The 21,197-nt window shown below is 30.2% G+C and overlaps 4 protein-coding genes across 4 annotated transcripts; 1 reads left to right on the top strand and 3 right to left on the bottom strand.

The window, feature by feature from the left end:
• Positions 1–32: 32 nt before the first annotated feature.
• Positions 33–7,434, top strand: LOC123269090 (UPF0746 protein DDB_G0281095-like). Its single transcript, XM_044734615.1, has 5 exons — positions 33–327; positions 5,915–6,042; positions 6,119–6,532; positions 6,625–6,696; positions 6,784–7,434. The coding sequence occupies exons 1-5, from the start codon at positions 147–149 to the stop codon at positions 7,432–7,434; spliced, it is 1,446 nt and encodes a 481-aa protein (XP_044590550.1). The 5' UTR covers positions 33–146.
• LOC123269972 lies at positions 550–2,251 on the bottom strand. Its single transcript, XM_044735929.1, has 2 exons — positions 1,410–2,251; positions 550–688 (listed from the first exon to the last, which is right to left on the bottom strand). The coding sequence occupies exon 1, from the start codon at positions 1,995–1,997 to the stop codon at positions 1,413–1,415; it is 585 nt and encodes a 194-aa protein (XP_044591864.1). The 5' UTR covers positions 1,998–2,251; the 3' UTR covers positions 550–688; positions 1,410–1,412.
• Positions 7,435–15,878: 8,444 nt separating the features above from the next.
• LOC123269087 (ATP-dependent DNA helicase PIF1-like) lies at positions 15,879–17,384 on the bottom strand. Its single transcript, XM_044734611.1, has one exon. It carries the CDS (start codon positions 17,382–17,384, stop codon positions 15,879–15,881), a length of 1,506 nt encoding a protein of 501 aa, XP_044590546.1.
• A 910-nt stretch (positions 17,385–18,294) lies between these two features.
• Positions 18,295–20,960, bottom strand: LOC123269086. The gene is made up of 3 exons (XM_044734610.1): positions 20,330–20,960; positions 20,056–20,112; positions 18,295–19,511 (listed from the first exon to the last, which is right to left on the bottom strand). Exons 1-3 carry the CDS (start codon positions 20,514–20,516, stop codon positions 18,295–18,297), a joined length of 1,461 nt encoding a protein of 486 aa, XP_044590545.1. The 5' UTR covers positions 20,517–20,960.
• Positions 20,961–21,197: the final 237 nt, after the last annotated feature.

Below are 21,197 nucleotides of genomic sequence, written 5' to 3'. Positions count from 1 at the left end.
ATAGAAAAACTGCCCCTTAAACGTATACCGAGTACAAATTTCTTACGATAGTGGTAGGAGCTTAGGCTGTTTGTGTTATTTTCTAGCAGTCTTATCATAACTCTCGTGTCGGAAGCATCAAATGTCTACAAGTTTGTACATGCAAGATGAGTCAATCACCAAATAAATATGCCCTCATTGAAATACCATCGAGGAACAAAAAAACTATGATCATTGATACAGAACAAATAATCGATTTTCATAGATATAATGTGTTAAATAAAAATAGAATGTATCATTTGAAAGAAGATGGAAAACTTGTGAAGTGTGGGATTTTAAGTATTGCCGGTAAGATATTGAGTTTACTATTATTATTTAATTGTAACTATATTAATATAATTTTTAACGTTCATTTGATTTTATACATTAAAGTTGTATGAAAAAAAAGTATGTCCTATCGCAATATGTTTAAGGGGGGAAATACGTGTAGATGGCCGTTTTCGAGCAGATTTTAATCAATTATTTAAAGGTATAAAAAATTAATATTATTTATTCAAACTTTTGGGTTATTTTATACATATATTGAAGAGTAAAAATTTACATTTACAAGAATAAAACTTAAAAAGTAGTAAAGATATCAGCTGATACATCTCGTAGGTTGTCGTCCGACTTCGCAACTGGTGTACATCATGGAGGCCATAATTTTTATCTGAAATCAATGCATCAAAATTATAACTTTTTTTAGACATGTATCTTCTATATGAACCTCATTTTAAAGAAAAAAAAAAATTTTCATTTTTTGACGGCTGTGAAAGTAAGTCATGTTTTTTACCTTTTTTTGTTTATTGTTTAGTATAAAAATTAGTTAAAATGAAAAAATTGCTTCTGATTGAGGTTCATATTCAGCACAATTATGTAAAGAAATAATATACTAAATTTGAAGATGATTGGTTAAAAACTTTTTAAGCTAGAGTGTACACTAGTTCGAAAAACTAGTTTCGAGAAAAACGCGTTTAAAAATAAGTGATGAAAAAGTTAAGGTGACCGTCTCTTTTTCTCATGCAATAATTTCTCGCGACATAAATTATCAGCAATAATTTCTTGTTCGATATTTTCACAAAGGCAATATTTCTCATTGTCAAAATTTATTTGGTATTATTAATTATTATTAAAATTAATATTTATTCAATTATGAATTTTTAATGATAAAGTGAAAATAAAATATTTGAGAAACTTTTAAATGATAATTTTTTGCTCTGTGAGAATTTTTAATCAAGAAATTTTGAGTGAGAATTTTTTGCATGTGAGAAATTTTTGTATGATAAATTTTTTATGAACAATTTTTGTTTCGATAAATTGTTACTGGTAAATAAAGCCACGGTGCCAAAAGGTTAATATAAAGTTGTATTAAACGAATTGAAACAACTTACCAATTAATCAGCTATTCCAGCACCATATTGTAAGCCTTCTTCAGCTTCATATGCTTCATTTTGAGCTTGTAGCTTTTCTTTTCGTGCTTTTCGGGCTTCTTTACTGTCCAAGGAGCTGCGTCGATTCTGACGGGTTACGCGCTGACTGTCGGATTGTTGTGCGTGATTGAAGCTATTGTTCCCAACGATGAGACCTAACTCGTTCATGACTAATAAAATACTTGAACTGCCTTCATTGAATAAGCAAGCAGCCAAGTATGCAGCAATTTCAATAGTTTTTAAACCACTATGCAAATGTTTAGGGGCCATACGCCAAATAGTTGAATTAAAACTTTCATTAGCATTTTGAGTATGGCCTCCTAAACATCTCTCCAATAAATCTACCCGGGATAAATCCTGATAAATTGGAAAAATCGCTTTTTGAACGTCAGGATACAAAGGTGTCGGATGTTTTGGAGGTTCTGTCCCCAGAGCTTTAGCTTCGTTCCACTTACACCAGCTATCTACACCCTTTGGACATTTGTCATGTTGTGGATTATCATCTGTTGATATCATATGGAAATAAGTTGCCAATATCTCATTTTTCATGTCTTCAACGCTATTTACATTTCTCCTAATTGCTAGTCCATAGTAAGTGCTTAATTTTTTTATTAAAACTTCTGTCAACTTGGAAGTATATGAATGACTACCTACTCGACCCTAACCGACCGCTCCGTTCAGGTAATTATGTTCTCGGGCGCTGTACCGAGCGCACTTACTAAATCGCTTGTAACTTTTGAACGAATAATAATTTTGACCTGAAATTTTAACTGTATATTTTTCAATAGTTTTACAAGCGATTTATGAAAAAAAAAAAATTTTGAATTTTTTCAAGCCTCTACACGTATTTCCCCCCTTAAGCGTATAGCTTATACAGATGACGTATTTAACATGGGTATAAGCTATACGCTTAAACGTATTGCGATCGGACTTATACTTTTCTTTCAGTGTACTTAGTGAATAATTCTCAATTAATTTAAAAATAATTATATTCAGTTCATAACATAATTATATCTACACTGTCATAGTAATACGGCTAAAATTTATAAAAAAATAAATTGAGTGAAGTAAAAAATATTAAATTACAAGTTAAATGGATCATACATTATATTTAAAATATAAATATGAAAAATCACATTCAAAGTCGATGAATATTAATTATTTGCGTCAACGATATCTGTGATTGAAAATAATGATATTTTATGTGTGATCTAAAAGAAAACACAGTTTTCTAGTAAAACTTTAGAAGTAAGTTGTTCACCTTGATTGCAACTGTTAATTTTGCTCATTAAACTAAAATAATCGATATTATTATGATGAACTAATAAATCTTAACTGATTTTTTTTAATGTTAATAGCAGTAATTTTCTGTTCGAAAAAGAAATATTTAAGCTTTACAATACAATTTTATGAAAATAACAATTTTCAAAAAGTTTTTCTACTCTGAGTAAATATATAGAAAAAAAATTAATTTAATTTCATAGAAACATTCCTGAAGAGTTTGATAAGAAGATTACATCGAAGGACTTCGTTGTTTTGATTTCAATAAAACGATTTTTAAACTAAGAAATTTTTCTTGATGGAAGTTAAGGAGGTTCGAGCGAATCTAATGTGAAAAATAATTTCCAACTTCGAGTTTTGAAATTAAGTATTCGTATAAATAAATACGTAATTTATCTAATCCCTAAATTTTTAAAAAAATTCAGACGGACAAACTTTAGTCGAGACTTTAATTATTTTTTTCAATATTAACCTCCCAACTTTAATGAATAAAAAACAATACACAAGAAACTTGAATTATTGTATAATATAAAAAAAAATTGAATAATAATAATAATTGAATAATAATACATTACTGATATAATTTTTGAAATATTTAAAGTTTAATTTCATGTTTTTGACTCGTTTATCGTCAGCTATTTATTCGAATAAATATTTGGCACCGTCGCGTCAACAACTGAGAAAAAAGAAAAGGATATGTAGCAATATAGTTACAGAGAGAGAAATATTTTACTCATACACTCATGCACGTCTCTGTAATGGGAATGGGTATAATCAAACGCGCTGTTGGCGAGTCTATTTTTATGTTTATTTATTCCGACAAGTAATAACCCTGATTAAAAAAATGAATTGAAAAGTATTCAAAAGAATTGAACCTATGCAACAATATATCTATATTGTATGTATATTCACAGATTCGGTAGAATCTGGCGCCAAGTTCCGTTCAAATCCGTTGTAAACGGAGCGCCAGACTACCGACTATGTTTACTGTAAGCAGAACGGTTTTTTGAGGCTGCGAAATTTTATTTAATTCTACGGTACTTTTTTTACCCAATTTGTTTATCATAACAGTAATTCATAATTTATTTCACCGTATTAATTAATTATATTCACTTATAACAATTTATTTACTTGAAATTATTAAATTTTATCAGCACATACTATAGCTCGCTCACAAATTTCGATCCTGATTTTTTTTTGATGGAGAAAGGTCAGCGCCACAGACTAGATAAAATAAAAATGTGTAGTAATCCTCCTATAGATAAGCAACTACAGTTAAAAAAAGTAATTCACAGCTTACATTTACGGCCGCCAGGGTGCACTGGAATTACATCTACATAAACTGTAGCTTCAAGGGGATAGTTTGCAGTAAAAAATGCAGTCAACACGAGATTTAAGTTGTTATCAATTGTAAATTTTCATTATAATTACAAAAAATACTAAAATCCGAACAAAAACAGTTTCACTGTAAAAAAGTCGCGCCAAGTCCACGTTCATAAGACTATTAGGAAAAAAAAAATTTTTTTTTTCTTTACAAAAACATACAAAATAAAAAAATTAAAAAATCCAAGTAACCGATATGATTGTTTATGATTTTCGGAAATTAAAAAAAATTTTATTGTAAATTTAAAAATAAAAAAAAAATTTTAGAACGTACTTGGTGTGCGTCATTATGTATTTCAATTTTTTTAAAGTCCTAGTAAATAGATTTTACGAATTTCATTAAAAGTAAAATATTTTGCAACCACGCACACTAAATACGTTCTAAAATTTTTTTTTTAATTTTTAAATTTACAATAAAATTTTTTTTAATTTCCGAAAATCATAAACAATCATATCGGTTACTTGGATTTTTTAATTTTTTTATTTTGTATGTTTTTGTAAAGAAAAAAAAAATTTTTTTTTTCCTAATAGTCTTATGAACGTGGACTTGGCGCGACTTTTTTACAGTGAAACTGTTTTTGTTCGGATATAGATATACAGTTTGCATGGGGTCAATTTTTTTCAATTCATTTGAATACTTTTCAATCAATTTTTTTAACCAGGGAAATACGAAAGTCATTTTATTATTTTATTTTATTAAATAAGTAAAAATCATCAATTATTATACTGATAAAATTACTATTAAACAAGTAAAAATCATCAATTATTATACTGATAAAATTACTATAAATTAAGATAAAGAATTTTCACGAATATTGGGATGAATGAAAGTAAAAAAAATTTTAACATTATTCTGACTCAAAAGTTACGCTCGAACCTCCTCAACTTTTCTTGATTTAAAAAAATTTCGTTTTGATTCAAGGCAATGAAACTTCAAAGTTATTCTCTTGATTCAAGATAATTTTTTTTAAGCATGTATCTAAATTTAACTTTTTACTAAAAGTAAAATTGATTTACATCAATAACCATTGCGGATCCGAAAATCTTCTACACAATGTTGTAAATTTTGAATATTTTATAAAAAGTTTTCTCTAAATTAGTCCAAAAATAAATGCCTCGTGATAGTTATGTATATTAAAATAGGTATCGACAAAAAGTACAATAATAATAATTGAGTTGTACTGTTTAGAAAGGAAGTATATGAATTGAAATGACTGAGCTTTATGCATCTATTGAAAAAAGAAAATCTAAGTTTTAAATCGTTCTCTTTCGCGTTGAAAATAGTTGGTTGTAACTAAAAGATTTTTTTTTCTTCATTTCAAAATTCAACAAATACAACTAATTTTATTTGTCTTATTCTTATACAAACTTTAATACTTGCTAAATTCATTAATGTTTGTATTAGTGAATAAATAATTTTGTACGTGCATCTGCCTTTTACATAGTTAAATTAAATATTCGATTATTATAATTATAAATTATTATAAAACATAATAATTATTAATTATTATAATTATAACTTTTCTCACTACAATAGTATAAATATCTAATTAAAATTATATACATTACGAAAAAAGTTATGACTGAAAGAAAAAACTTCCAGCATAGTCGGTTAGAAACTTAAAAATATTAAATTTGAAAATCATCCTTTACTTATCACTAGGTAGAAAACAATAAACATACTTTAAACATTAACTATTTATAATTAAAGAAAAAATATTTTACATTATAATTTTAATTACAATTTAAATCTTTGTAATTTTTATTTGTAAATAATTTTATTAATTAATGTTTTATTTTAGCATCACGTACCATATTGCAAAATCCAAATACAAGATTACGGCGACCTAAGTACAACGAATCATCTTTAGAATCTTCAACTGAAGAAAATAATGAATTGCCGCTTCATGCGACACAACAAAAAAGGAAGGTAATTATCATATATAACAATACTATTGTAAAATCTCTATATCAAAACTTAATTTGATCTTTAACATTTTTTTTAGAACATAAAACTTAATGCTAATTGCGCCAAAAAAACTATGAGCAAAGATATTTTAAATGCCTACAAAGCAAAACGAAAAGAAGAAATTATGAAAAAGAAAGGAGCAAAAAAAATAATCAAATATAAACCCGATGGCGATAAAACACCTAGAAACAATGAAGTAGACAGCGGTCCGGTTGGTGAATTTGAAAACAATGCCGCAATGGCAATCGAAGAACATAACAAAATAATGAAAGTTGTAGAAGAAGATTCTATTGTACATGAAGAAGAAAAATCGGATAGAACTGTAGAATCAGAAGAAGAAGAAGAAGAAGAAGAAGAATATGTAGTAAAAGAAGAAATATTTGAACTCGGTTCCGACGCGGATGTAGATGATAACGAACAACCCGAATATGTGACGTCTGAAATAGCCGAGGTATGTAAATTGAAAGTTTAACAAATATACATTCATTGTGTGTTGAACCAAAAAATTATATCAGTCTAAATAAATATTTTTTTTATTAAAAGGTTAATGACGGTGCGATTTACAAAAATAACATAGACAACGACGAAAACAACTACAACTCGAATAACCAGATAGTAATGAAAATAATTTATCAATTATAACAGTATTATTATTATTATTATTATTATTATTATTATTCATTAAGAAAAAAAATTTTTTAGGAATCAAATAATGATCGAGCGAATGCAATGGTGGAAAAAAAATCAAAAGAAAGTAGACAACAAGATGCAGAAATGAAACGGCTTCGTCGACAACTGAAAGAGCAGAATAATACTACTAGTCAACAACAGCAGCAACAGCAACGGCAACAACAACAGCAACTGCAACTGCGAGAACAACTTCAAGAAGAAGAACGACAACGAGAAGAACGACAACGAGAAGAACGTCAACGAGAAGAACATCAACGAGAAGAACGTCAACGAGAAGAACAACAACGCGGCGATAGGAATGGTCAAATTATTGATCCAGTTTGCATCGGTAATAATATACTGGTGCCAGGCCTCACATATCATGAAGCATTTGGTGCCTATACGCCAGCAAAATTCATCACAATTATGTCACATGCAATTTGGGGTCATGAGGAACTTGCTCTCCGTGCAGTTGCAAGACGAAAAACTAATCAGTATAAAATACTTTTATCATCTACAAAAAAGCTTGTGTTACTGCAAAATTATCAGAAATTAAAAAAAAAAAGAAACTTGTCTCAAGATCTTATAAACGTCGAGACAACTAGATTTCTTACCTATCTAGGAAGGGCGATCACAAGTGCAGAGCGAAAGAAATCAAACCAAAATATAAACACCACGCGTTAACAAACAGACAATTTTTATTGTGACTTGTACTTTTTTCAACAGGTGTGAAAAAAATTTATCGAGTTGGAGTGACATATAAGACAGATAAAAAATTGTGTGATACTTTATAAAATCTTTTCTTGAAGAAAAGATCTAAACTGTTGCAACTGAAATGACAAAGTCATTTAGAAAGTTCCGAAAATTTTTTGACACTGGGATTAGTAGAAATATTTCAATTTTTAGAATTTAACATTTTACAAACCAAAAATGAGAGACCTATTAATTAAAAATATAAAAATGTATCTCTAAAAAAAAAAAATCTCTGAGTGCATTTTTTTATATTATTTAGTAAAATAGATTATATGTATGATTAAATTCTTAAAGTTGAGAATTGTTAGTATTTACAAATATGGTCGTATTATAAAACTAAGATTATACGAGATTGAAGATTTGTAATAGTCTTTAAAAATGACTTATCGTACAAATTATTATCTGGTCAATACTATATCAATTAAGTTCTTAACTATAATGGTTGTTATTCATACATCGTTTGATCTCATTGAACTATAATATTTAATCGAGGCTTATTAATAATTATAAGTAATTAATGAGAATTCATTAGATAAATTATGTTCTAAGTAATATTAAATAACGACTGACTACGTTCTTACTTAAAAAATTTTTTAGCAAGTATATCACTTGTAGCAAGTGTATCTCCTTGAGCTATTAGATTTTATAAGATTATGTTGGACCCATTTTAAAAAGTATTGTGAAAAAATTTTAAGCATAAATTTGGCCTGTTCAATAATATTTAAGATTTATCAGATAGCGTCGCGTGCGCAAAAAGTGAAATTTTTCTTATGTTTAAAAGATAATTAAAAATTATTAATGTTACGTTAATTTTTTTGAGTGAGCATGAATATAAAAAACTTTTATAAACAGCAGAAATTGATTACATTCAACAACTATTGAAAAATATATAAAAATTTAACTAAAGATTTGCAAATCTCACAGAAATCAACAAAGTGATTCAACTGTAAAAATATTATTTTATTTATTTTCGATTAAGAAATAGCTTCCCTGGCAGATTCGTGGTCACGATAAAATGATCGTGAAACGACGGTGAATGTACAGTGAAATCACAGTGTCGACAAATGATCGTCGAATGACCGTCACTTGACTATCGAACGGCCATCGTTTGACAATGAACGACGAGTATCATTGTGAAAGTTTTTCATTGTTACTTTATGATTTTTATTCTGTATAGTTATCATACTTCACTCTTGGAAAAACCAAATTTTTACTTGACTTCTCCGATTTTTTATCTGAGTAAAAATCGTAGATCATCGATCGATCGTCTGTCATTTAACAGTTATTTGAAAACATATAAATTGTCAAAAAACCGTAACTTGGTGGTGGATGCACAGTAGTCTGTAAGTGAAACGAGCGTATAATGTCGGTAAGTCAGGAACAAGTGTTGTATTTTTTTCATAGTCTTAAATGAAAAACCATAATAATTTTTGTTTATGAAAAATAAAATAATATTGTTTTTTTTTTTTTTTTTTAATCGTTAGATATTTTATTCAACAATTAATTAATTAATAAATTATAATTTATTTTCAACTTAACTTTAAATATTTTCTGCACGTCTAATATTTTCACCGTAATTCCAAAATTCGAATCCATTATTAAAGATTTGAGTTTTTTTTTTTTTTTTAGAGACGAAAACTTTAATTTCAAAATTACGGAAAAATTGTTTGCTATCAAGAAAAAATTATTATGAGATATTTTTTTTCAACAATTTCTTTTTCAGATCTTTTTTTATACAGTTAATAATTTCACCGTAATTTCGAAATCAAGATTTTCGTAATCATCAAAAATTTGAATCATTTATTACGATTATTATTTTGAAGTCATGGAAAAAATATAAATTTATTTAAGCTATTTTTATCTGTACAATGAAAAAAAATGACTTGGTTTTGACACTTTATGAGGTAACTGATTTAATCGTTTCGAACAGTGTCGCAGATAGCCGAACTGGTAAAGTTTCGGGCGCGCAACTAGATGAGTCGGGTTCGAGCCCCGGCCTGTCCGAAATATTTTTTTTTATTTTATTGTCCGTGACAGTAGCGTAAAATTATCGTATTTCGACAGTATATTGAGCGTACAGTGTCGGTCATAACGTCGTAGATTCACTTGCGTATGCACCGTATATATTCGATAAATTTATAGTAGACATCGTTCACAACGGTATCCGATGCTGACTGACAAACCACTCGGTAAAAACGAACTTTATACGGTGAAACGATCGTGAAACAACCGTCGATCGACCGTGCTTTCACCGTGTCGCCGAAACCGCCAGGGTTATTTTTATAATAAATAAGATGATAGATATTAAGCATTAGATATAAAAAAAAAAGCTTACATACCACTATAAACTAAGTCAAATATTTAAATGTTTTGTAATTTTATATTTAAATAAAAAATATTACAATTCGAAAAAATTTGTCCCAAGAATACCGATCTTTCTACAGTTTGACATATTCGTTAGAATTTATATTGCTGTAAAATTTTATTTCATTTCGGCAGTAGAAAAAAATAATTTATATTTTGTTATATCTCTGAAAAAGTCTGATTCTTTCACATTTGAAATTTTATCAACAGCTTTGAATAAGTCTGATTCAGTCTTCTCGCAGAGTCCGAAATTTATGTCAAATAATAACCTAAAACGACATTATCTGCTTTTATCTTACTTACCGACTCTTATTATGACATTTTCAGAGATTCAGACTGGTGGCATTCTGATTCAAAGTCCCACAATTATGATTCAGACTACTATCAGAATAATATTTCCACCAGGGTAATGCCATAAGATGCAGCGTTTTTCGGAGAAGGTTTTACTATATGATATGTTGGTGATTACTTATCCGGAACCTATATTTTTTTGACTTAAAAACAATGAATTTTTATTGTAACTAAATTTATTCTGTTCGATTGTCATTTGTTTAAAATAAATTTTTTAACTCTATTGGTTATGTTTATATACTAGGCAGATTTCTTCATTTATAAGACCTGTGAGACCTGCAATTTCTTTAACTGAAACTTTCAATGCTCATTACAAATTTTTTTTTTTCATATTAATTATTATTCATTTTTGTAAGAAAGACACGGGGATGTTATAATGATTGCACATTGAAAGTTACAATGAATATTAGCTAGAATAATTATATGGATAAAAGGTGCATGCCAATTCGATAGAATTGGGAATCTGTGCAAGTCAAAACAATACTCTAATTAAATTTCAAGTCTAGATCTAAAAATGCAATTCTATAAAGCGCCCAGTGGAGCAGGCGAGTAACAGCTAGTATATTATATACGAATCATATATAATTCTGTTACTCCAATGATTAATAATATTTTAATCTAGGGGACGGACGGGCAAGACGGAGAGGGCGGGTAAAATGAATAATCGTTTTAAATCGCTGGTCGGTCGATAGAAACATTTTAGACAGCAATCTATCAATCTATTATGTAACTACACTTACCGTTATCGATAAAGCATTGGTTTTGCATACTTGTGGGAATTTTTTTTTATAAATATTGAAATTTAGGAAAAAAAATAAAATTTTAAATCGTAAGTATACAGTACTTAGTTTAATGTTGTTAAGGACGATGCAGATTTGATTTTTTTTCTTCATATTCAGGACGCGGTTGATATTTTTGCGACGATTGTTTTGATTGAAATGTATTTTCCAATCAGTATTCGTTTTACGCGACCTGAGTATTCATTTTGCCCGCCCTGGTAGGGCAAAACGGATAATGTTGACTTTTTTTTAATTTCGAAGAAGAATTTCTTTGTTATTATTTTTATTTTACTTTAATTATAAACTTCAATTACCCAAAAAATTATTAGCCAAAGTTAAGAATGGATATGATTGTAATATATATTTGTTATTTCATTTTCAAATTAACATATCCGTTTTGCCCGTCCTTCCCCTATAGAGTTAAAGATTAATTTAAACTTTTAAAAAAAAATATAATTGAAGTAAATTGAGATAAAAAATTATACATAAAAACTTATCGTACGAAAATTATTATATTGGAATGCCATGATACAACCCTATGACTGATCTGTGGAAGAAAAGAAAAAATTAAAAAATTGCTATTAAAAAATAGGAGTTGGTGGTAGAAGTGTGGAAATTTATGGTTGTGTGTATTTTCCAATCCTAAATCATAATAAAATGAAAATAAAAAATTTTTCCGAAAAAATTTAAATTACAAGATTAAAATCCTTATTAAAAAATAGGGATTGGTAGTAAAAGGGTAAAAATTTAGGGTTGGATGTATTTTTTAATGCCACATCATATAAAAATAAAGTTTGAAAAATCCAAAAGTGCACGACTCATGATGCTCATTTAATTATGAAATATAAAAAAAAAAAAAAAACAATTCGTTCAAAATTAGTTGCCGAAAAAACAGCTGTACTAGGAAGGTAATGCACAGGCGCCCATGGTGGAATAAATGTACACATACATAATATGTATAGATATATCACCATCCATGTTCATTTTACATGGATATAAATTAGGGTGCTTTTTTTTTTTCAGTCCCATCGTGAAATTTTGTTGCAAGTACCCAAAAAAAAATACCCTGAAAGTTTGGACCCTTAATATTAATATTAAGACCTCGACCCAGGCCTTTAAAGATTTCCCCTTAAAAAAACAGAAATTTTGATTTTTTTATGTTTAAATTTCTATAGCTCAGTGGCATTTCATAGCATTGCTTCGACCGTGGACGGGTTTTTTCAGAATTGAATGCTCTACAAAAGTGTCCATTGCGGCCAAGCCGTAACTCGAATCGGCGAGGTAGTACAGGCCTCTAAACTTGATTTTTCCATGAAATTCGCGTTTTTTCGCATTTATCTCGTGAATGGCAAGAGCTACAGAAAAAATGTGAATAACAAACTTGTAGAACATTCAATTTCCTATAAAAAAGGTCCTAAGCACCAAGTCGCTAAAATCAATATTTTCGGAGATATTTACCCGAGTCGAAATTTAGAGCCCAAATAGAGCCTCCTAAGGTAGGACTCCGGTCGGATCTATTCTCATGTTAAATTAAGTCCGACTTTAGACCCCAAAGTGGTACAAATTTCCGTTTGTACCACTTTAGTGTCTAAAGTCGGACCTAATTTAACACGTGCATAGAACCTACTTAGAGCCCAGAAGTCCGACAGGATTACTATAACGCATGCAAAATTTATTCTGCGCACACCAGGCCCCTATGATCCACCATTTTGTTATTAACTATAAAAATATTTTGAATAAAAAATTAATAGAAGAGAACTTTTATAGTTTTTAGTTCAAAGTGCATTTTGGACTCAGAAATTTACCAGATATAACATACGTTAGTCTAAACTTAAACACTCGCCTACCTAGCCAGAAGAAATAAATTAAATACGCCCTAACAAAGATTCGAACACACGACTCTACAGACGCGAAGCCGATGTATGCCCGGAAAATAACGGAAAACCCGGAAAATAAAGGACGGATGACAGCGAAGTAATCCGGGAAGTAACTTACATAAAATAAATCATTAATGAATCAGAAAATATTAACAGAAATAAATTATTTATTCATAAACGGTGTTACTTAAAACTAAATCTGCTTTCCAAATAACAGAGTAAAATCCTTTATGGAACAAATATAATAGATTTCAAACAATTAAACCAATATAAACGATAATTTTAGATATTAGCTTTTCAATATTATTTACAAACGTAATAATAATTAATGTAAGTGTAATGCTTTAATTAGTAATTGCTGGCCATTTCAGGGACCCACACGAGGCTTTCGGGATAGGTACAAGTATTCCCTTAAAATAACCCTTACTCGCTACGGGATCGACCCGATAAATCGATAGTGAATTTAATTAAACGATAAAAGAATAAATTATTTAAGCCAGGAGACAGCGGTGTGCGGATATTAATCGATCTCAACTTGTGAGTACTCACCAAAAAGGAAACTCAACCCAAGGCACCAAATCCACACTCCTTACAATAGCGGAGGTCCCGCGTGTATACCTCACACCAAGCGGGCCACCGCGTGTCTGCTCAATTTTTTCACCGTAAACCGTTCGAGGCCTCGTGTTCGACAACAAGGGCCTCTCTACCCGGGAAAAAATGATCAGACATGAACAGGCATGAGTCTTCAGGTCTGATCAGACATGAAAAATGACCATGCCTGATCAGGCATGAATTGACCTGATCAGACATGGTCAGGTCTAAAAGCCCATTGTTACTTTTAATTAATTATTTTGCTTAATTTTATGGATATAGTATTTAATAGAGTCATACGCAATTCTCTATAATAAATAAAAATAAAAAAAAAATGATTACATATAATTGTACGGCGGTATCACCAGCAGTCACCCATCCAACTACTGACCACGCTCAATGCTGTTTAACTTTGGTGATATCCGTGCGCCTTGAAGTTCCCGCCTGCTGTGCTGCTATCTTATGAGACAACAATTCTATGAAGTACATAACGTATCGAATAAGTTTATCATAAATATAATATAAAAATTGATTTTATAATATATTTTGATAGTCCTAATTTATTTATTTAACCGAATCTCATTATAACATCACATTTATTTAAATAATAAAATAAGTAATGATTTTAATATTAGGCAGAAGCAGAGCATAGCAAAACATCCCATAGGAAATGTAACAAATTTTTTATTTCAAAATTATTTAAACGTAATGATAAAAATAATTTTGCACTTTTTGTGATGACCAAAAAAATTTTTTTCGTCAAAGAAAAAAAAAAGGTGTGTGTGCGATTCACACACGATAGAAGTGAAACTTCAGTGAATCGACAAAAGAATGAGATGAATATTTATAACAAGGGTAGGATAATTACAAAGTTTAATTGTTCAAAAATGAAAGTATTTTGATTAATTTTAAAAGATATTTTATATTTTATTTAACATATGTTACATAATCTATTACTCAAGTTCCATATTTTCAGTTTCAACAAATGATACAAGAGGCTTATGATAACTAAAATACGATACAAATATTTTAGTTTCAATTTGGTTGATATATCTTTGGAACACTGCATCTATTACCGTTTTTGATCTTGTAGTTGATTGAGTGCGATTGTTACACATTTTTAAATAAAATGTTGTATCGAGAAACTCAATCAAAGGAAGCGCTGTATCTGATGCAAAATTTATGTTAAAATCCCCACTTAAAATCATCGGAATTTTATCATAATTCTTTTTGAGAATTCGCGATACCTCTGGGGTATATTTGATCAAATTTTCATGTATAAATTCAATAACTGATTTTATTGATTGGTTGGGAAAAGATGTAAATTGCTACGATCAAAATTAAATCTCCTTGGTCATTTCTGCTCTCACAGGCACATATTTCTCCAACTTTCGAAAGCTGAACAGACAATGATTCTAGCTGTTGTGCATTGAGATCCATTTGTGGCGTAACAACACGGGCTCCATCATTTACGTTGTGATAAATTGCTACTCCGCCTGCCCTCGTACGTGGTCTTTGTAATTAACAACAATATTAAAATTTGGAATGTCTACAATATCTTCATTATTCATCCATGTCTCCGAAAGAATTAAAAAATTTGACGATGACACTATATTGTCATGTTGCAGATCTTGTACATGAGCTCGTAAGCTTTGACAGTTAAAGGTAAACAGTAACATCCCTTTTCTTTTATTTAAGAAATCATATAAAACATTTGTAATTGTCTCAAGTCGATTCAAGTTCAGCCTTCGAAATTCATGTTGTAGATCAATTGTAGATACTGACGCTCTTCGGCCATGGTAAAATTTTTTATCTCCTTTTTTTGAAACGAGATATAAGCCGTTTATTGATGTAACTCGTGATAATGCGACGTACAGGAGTTGTTGAACGTGTGATTTATCATATTCATATACAATCTCACCAAAAGTAGCTCCCTGGGACTTGTGAATCGTCATTGCACATGCAGAGACTAATGGGAAATGATTACGTTTTACAATAACGGTTTTATTAGGTACTAGTGGTATAGATGATGTTCTGCGATCTATTGGTACTGCCAGTGGATGAAGATTATTTTTGAATTGATGCCGCTGCCTTTCTTCTCAATTTTTCTCCGATTTTTGGAGATTCTGGAAATTCTAGCCATAAACGACCTATCTCTCCTTTGTCATTATATTCAATGAAAATTAATTTTCCCGTCGCACCATTTGCTAATCCATCTGATACATCGATGTTAGTTGTTATCATGTATGGTTTGTTCAAAACCAATGTAATTTGATATGGCAAACCTCCTGTATCAATAGTTGACATTTTATGTAATTTTTGACGCATAGAAGTTTGCTGTTCAACATTTCTACATCCAATATATATATCAGTTGCCTCTGAATTCACTTTTTCTTCTATAGAATTCAAAATTTTATTGTTGTACAGCAACTGAATGATTATTAAAAAACAATCGTATACCGTCTGGACAAAGTCTCTCAGCTTCTTCTTCAGAGTAAATCCGTGACTCAATTAAATCTAGCTCTTCCTGATCTAACAACTGTCCATTACCAATTTTTGTTAATATTGTTGCAAAACTTTGATTAGCTTGTCGCATAACTTCGTTTAGTTCGAAAAATTTCAACCCTCGCCATAGTGTTGAACCTGCTATTTGTCGTTTTATTTGTTTGTAAATTGGGGTAGCACGAACTGGCGGTAGTTGACGTAGATCACCAATCAAAATTATATCTAATCCACCAAAATGGACTTCAAAATTACCGGTGATTTGCTTTAACCTTGAATCTATTTGGGACAACAACTCGGCTCCAATCATACTAATTTCATCGATAATCAATACACGAACATATTTAAAAAGTGATCTATATTGTTGGGCTACTTCAATTGATAAAGGAAGCAACTTTGAAAGACTTATCTTCAGTGCAGTGTGTACTGTTGTCCCATTGATAGCCACAGCAGCTTTACCAGTAGAAGCACAAGCGATATAAGCATTACAAAACCCATCACTTTCAGAATATCGATTATAAATTTCCATTAATAATTTAATAACAAATGTTTTACCACATCCAGCTGGTCCTGTAAAAAATATTTGCAGCGGAGGAGGATCTTCCAACTGAAGATTGTAAATGATGTGCATCAAAAGTTCCTTTTGTTTTTGGTTTGCCATTTTCATCAGCTCATAATATTGGTCGTTAGGCATTAAATTTTCTTTCCGTTTTGCAATGGCACCAAGTTTATTTAGGGTTGCGAGACGTAAATCACTGTTTACATCCGAATTCGGATTGTCATATAGCGTTTGGAATGGATTAATTTCTGGAAATCTAGTGGCAATATCATGAATCTCATCGTCATCGTCTGCTTCTTCATTTTCGCGACATAGTTTTCGGCATAGCTCTATAGTTTTATTAATGTCTAAGTCAGATTCAAACTCTTTACGTCGCTCCAGAATTTGATTTTCATTTTCGTCGTAAATCCTAATAAATTTCATCTCTTCAAGAATCTCGAATTCTTCATTCCGAAATGGGATATGCAAAGTCACCATTTCTCTTTTATACTCATTTATATCTGAGGCTATGTCATAATTCCTATAACGAATGATGCGTTGTTGCTTTCGACGAATATAATCACCTTGCGAATTTTTAGTAAAATTAGCAACGAATTGTGCAAGTGATAATTCTTCCATTTCTTGTGGCCGCTTCTCGTATTTATCAAACCAGTTTTCCTTCCAAATACTTGTTGAATCTTCATCGATATTTAATTCATCTAATTCTTTTTGTGTTCGTCTAATACGCTGTCGTTCAATAGGCCAAACGGTGGGAATATAAACTATGGAGACTGAACTTCTAGACATAGGTTCACGAAGAAGGTACCACGCTGCTTCCTGGCTTGTTAATTCAACGGTGTTGAGCATATTAACACTCATTTTCTAGTTATTTCTACTATATCAAACTCAGGGTTTTCATCCATGATTTCATGAATTTGTCTTTGTAAATTACTTATACCCCTATTAGTTTTATTGACATATTCAACAACATACGCTGCACATGAGTATTCTTCGATAATAAATTGCATATCTGTATTTGATTGTAAGACATTGAGAATAAAAGGATTGAAAGGGTTGTGCCATTTTTCTTTAGGTTGTCGCTTCAAAAATACTTTAGGTCTGGTAATTCCAGCTTCAAGAATATGAAAATAATCATTATCAGAAGTTATATGATTTTGTGCATAAAACATTTCAATATTCTCGTAATCATTGTTCTCAAGATTAATTTGTATTTGTTTATACCGCTTAGCGTAATCAGCATATCCTGGATGATCTTTCTGCATTGGTTTTAATATTGTAGTGGATTTACATGGCATAAATGGAGCATCAAATCGGCATTTCTGAGGTTGATTGGCATGTACTTTTTATAACAGGTAAAGGTATGTTTGTGACTTTGCAAGCGAATATGTCCAGAAGCTTCTGATGAAGAAATTGATATCAATTGATCAATCATCATTACAGTATCTTGATAGTTTGTACCAAGAGGATCTGATGGAGCGTCATTCAGCCACAATAAAATATGTGCATGAGGACTACCACGATGCTGAAATTCAATTCGTTTAAAATAGTCGACAACATAATAATTTCCAAATGGGCTGTTCTTCTTTGATTGGAGAATAGTTATCAATATATTGACTATTTTATTAAAATAGATAGCACAGGTCACAGCATCTTCATTCACTAGTGTAGTCTTAGATATGTAATCCAGTGACGCAGCTTGTTCAGCTGAAATTTCAGTACCGTTATTTTTAATTTGTACAATAATTGTATTAAATTGGTCCATCCGATTTCATTGGCACTCAAAGTAAGAAACATCGTAGGTTTTCCTAGTTGCCGAATCATCGCAAAAGATCTCTTTTCGATCGCTCCAATACCATACTGAATTTGGTATTGAGCGCAGAAAAGCTAAATTACTTTCGATACAATTATTAATGTAGTCAGCTGACTCAACTTGCTGCCGTGTAATATTAGTATTTTTTCCCACATGTTTAAATGCAATCGTAAGCGAGTCAAGAACTCTTAACCTCATAATTTTCATTGCTAGATATAATAAATGATGTGGAGTAACTCCACGCCGATCTGATCTTCGTAATTCGCTAGTTGCTATTGCGAACGGTGTTGCATTTACTCCCTCTCTGAATTTTCGGAAATGACCCAAATAAATCGATGGGAAAGAAAGTTCTTCGGCATGTTCATCAAAAATTATACTTTTGGGAATATTATATTCTCCAGGAGCGATCCGTAAATACATATCTTCATTCCAAAGTAGAGTTTTCTGTTGTGCTGTTAGACTCTCTTCGACCGGTATATCTTCACTCATTTCTTCTAGATCGATTTCATTATTACTATTATTGTTGAAGAAGCTTTCATCAATTTTAATATCGTAAAATAAATAAAGTGGAGTTTGAAGCAAATACTGAAGCCATGCACGAATTGTCCTTTTATTAACTAGTCCCATTAAATAGCTTGATCTATGTATTATTTTTCTTTTAATGTGTACGTTAATACAGTAATCATCATCGACATTACGGGGTAAGAGTTTTACCATATTGTTTACCTCGACTGGTACATTAATGATTTGTCCATAAATTCCATATTGCCCATGAACATGTCGTAACCGTCGAATTTGCATAAATGGAACTCGTGGTGAGACAAGTCTTTCCGAAATTAAGTCAAGCGGTGGTAAAACCTCAGGTATTTTTTCATATTTAAAACCGTTATAAGTAGACATTATAGGAATCACTTTCCTCCCAATTGCTTGGTAACACGTGTTGCACAGTAAAATATCTTCAACTGTATTGTAATTTTCAACTATTACCCTTAATAATTGTTCATCTTCAGCACGTGGTGATTTTAAATCTAACTTAAACCACAATCGATCACAAACGGAGCACTTATGACCAAACATATTGTTTAAAAACTTGTCGTTAAATTCTTTATGAGCAAACTTATTTCGACGAAACCGTGAGTATGGAATTTCTGGCTGTACATCTACTGGAGGGTTATCTGAAAAAAACAATTCAAAGTATGTAACGAGTTATCTATCGACTGTGTATTGAGAATCAATTCCTTAAAAAACTAAAATTTTTTACATCGTAAATTCGAAAAATGTATATAAAATTAATTTTAAAAACTCATTTTAAGATAATGATTATTTTCAAATATGGTTATTAAATTATATGTACCATTTAAAAATTATCCACTCTTTAGTTTAAAAATTAAATTATTTTTTTAATATCATTTTAATTTTGAATTTTTACAATTTATTTTACCATTCAAAAATATTCATCCGTCTTAAAATTGTTTTTTTCCTATAAATCTAAATATTAAATCATTTTGTTAATTTAAGAATTATTGAATTATTGAATATAAGTTTAAATTAAATGAAATTTTTTAATATTTTTAAATCATGAATTGTAAATTAGGTACATGTTTTTAAATTAAATTTTTAAGTTTTTAAGTTTTCATTAAAATTATTATTAAATTGAAAAATTTCTTTAAATTATTTAACATTAAATGATGAAAGTTAGTATTAATTATTAGTACTTACAATCATTATTTACTAAATTATATCCCGTTGGAACACTATTTTGTTGCTGAGAGTGGTCTAAAACAGAAAAAAATAAATAAGGTTAGACACATAATGTATTGAGGTTATATATATATATATATATATATATATATATATATATATATATATATATATATATATATATATATATATAATCCATGATCAGTTTAAAATAAAAATCAAATTTATTGATTGAAAAACATTGATATATTAGTTTATACTTAAAACAGGATTAAAAAATATTTACACTTACCATTTATTACATCAGTCACATTGACACTTATATCAGACCATCTATTTTGATTGTTCAATAATTGTTTTTTACGTGCACGAAACTCGCGACTACGTTCTGTTGAACTTTTTGCTGAATTTTTTTTCATTTTAATTTCATTTTTTTTGCGTCGATATTGACGACACATTTCGGCATTAGTTTTCGGCATTTTATAAAATTTATTATTTAGTACAAGATATAAAAATACTCACAAACAGTTAAATAATAACACACCACGCTATCTTACTAAAACGCTGTAATACGCAGCCGCATACAGTGTACAGTAAGCTCACGTAGTTTTCACATGCACTACACACGTTAAATGCTCAAATACAAGCACGTATTAAACAGTGTGCAATATACATACACACTGACATCTGCTCTCTCGCTCTGGCTCACAAATTACAGGCGACTATGCTTAGAAGACGGGAGTGGGGACGCTACGAAGTATGGCACAAAGAGGAGAGACCGATAATATACAAATTGTATGTATATTTCTGTCTCATTCTTTCCCCTGGCTTCATCCTACACATTTTTGTATTTGTGTCTCTTACCTGTCGTTTTTTCGTTGCATCCGGTTTGAAATCACAACGATTCTAAAGAAGTTTCACTTCAAAAATTTTTATCACATCTCTCTCAGACTATGCAAGTCTGATCAGATCTACCCGGAAAAAAATGATCAGACCTGACCATGCCTGTTCATGTATGATCAGGCCTGAAATTAGACATGGTCATGCCTGTTCATGTCTGAAGTGTTAAATACGCTCAGGCCTGATCATACCTGTCCATGTCTGTTCATCCCTGTTCATGTCTAAAGCGTTAAATACGCTCAGGCCTGATCATACCTGTT

Source organism: Cotesia glomerata, linkage group LG7, assembly GCF_020080835.1.
Source record: "Cotesia glomerata isolate CgM1 linkage group LG7, MPM_Cglom_v2.3, whole genome shotgun sequence".
Lineage (NCBI taxonomy): Eukaryota > Metazoa > Arthropoda > Insecta > Hymenoptera > Braconidae > Cotesia > Cotesia glomerata.
This window is presented reverse-complemented; position numbering and strand designations above follow the sequence as displayed.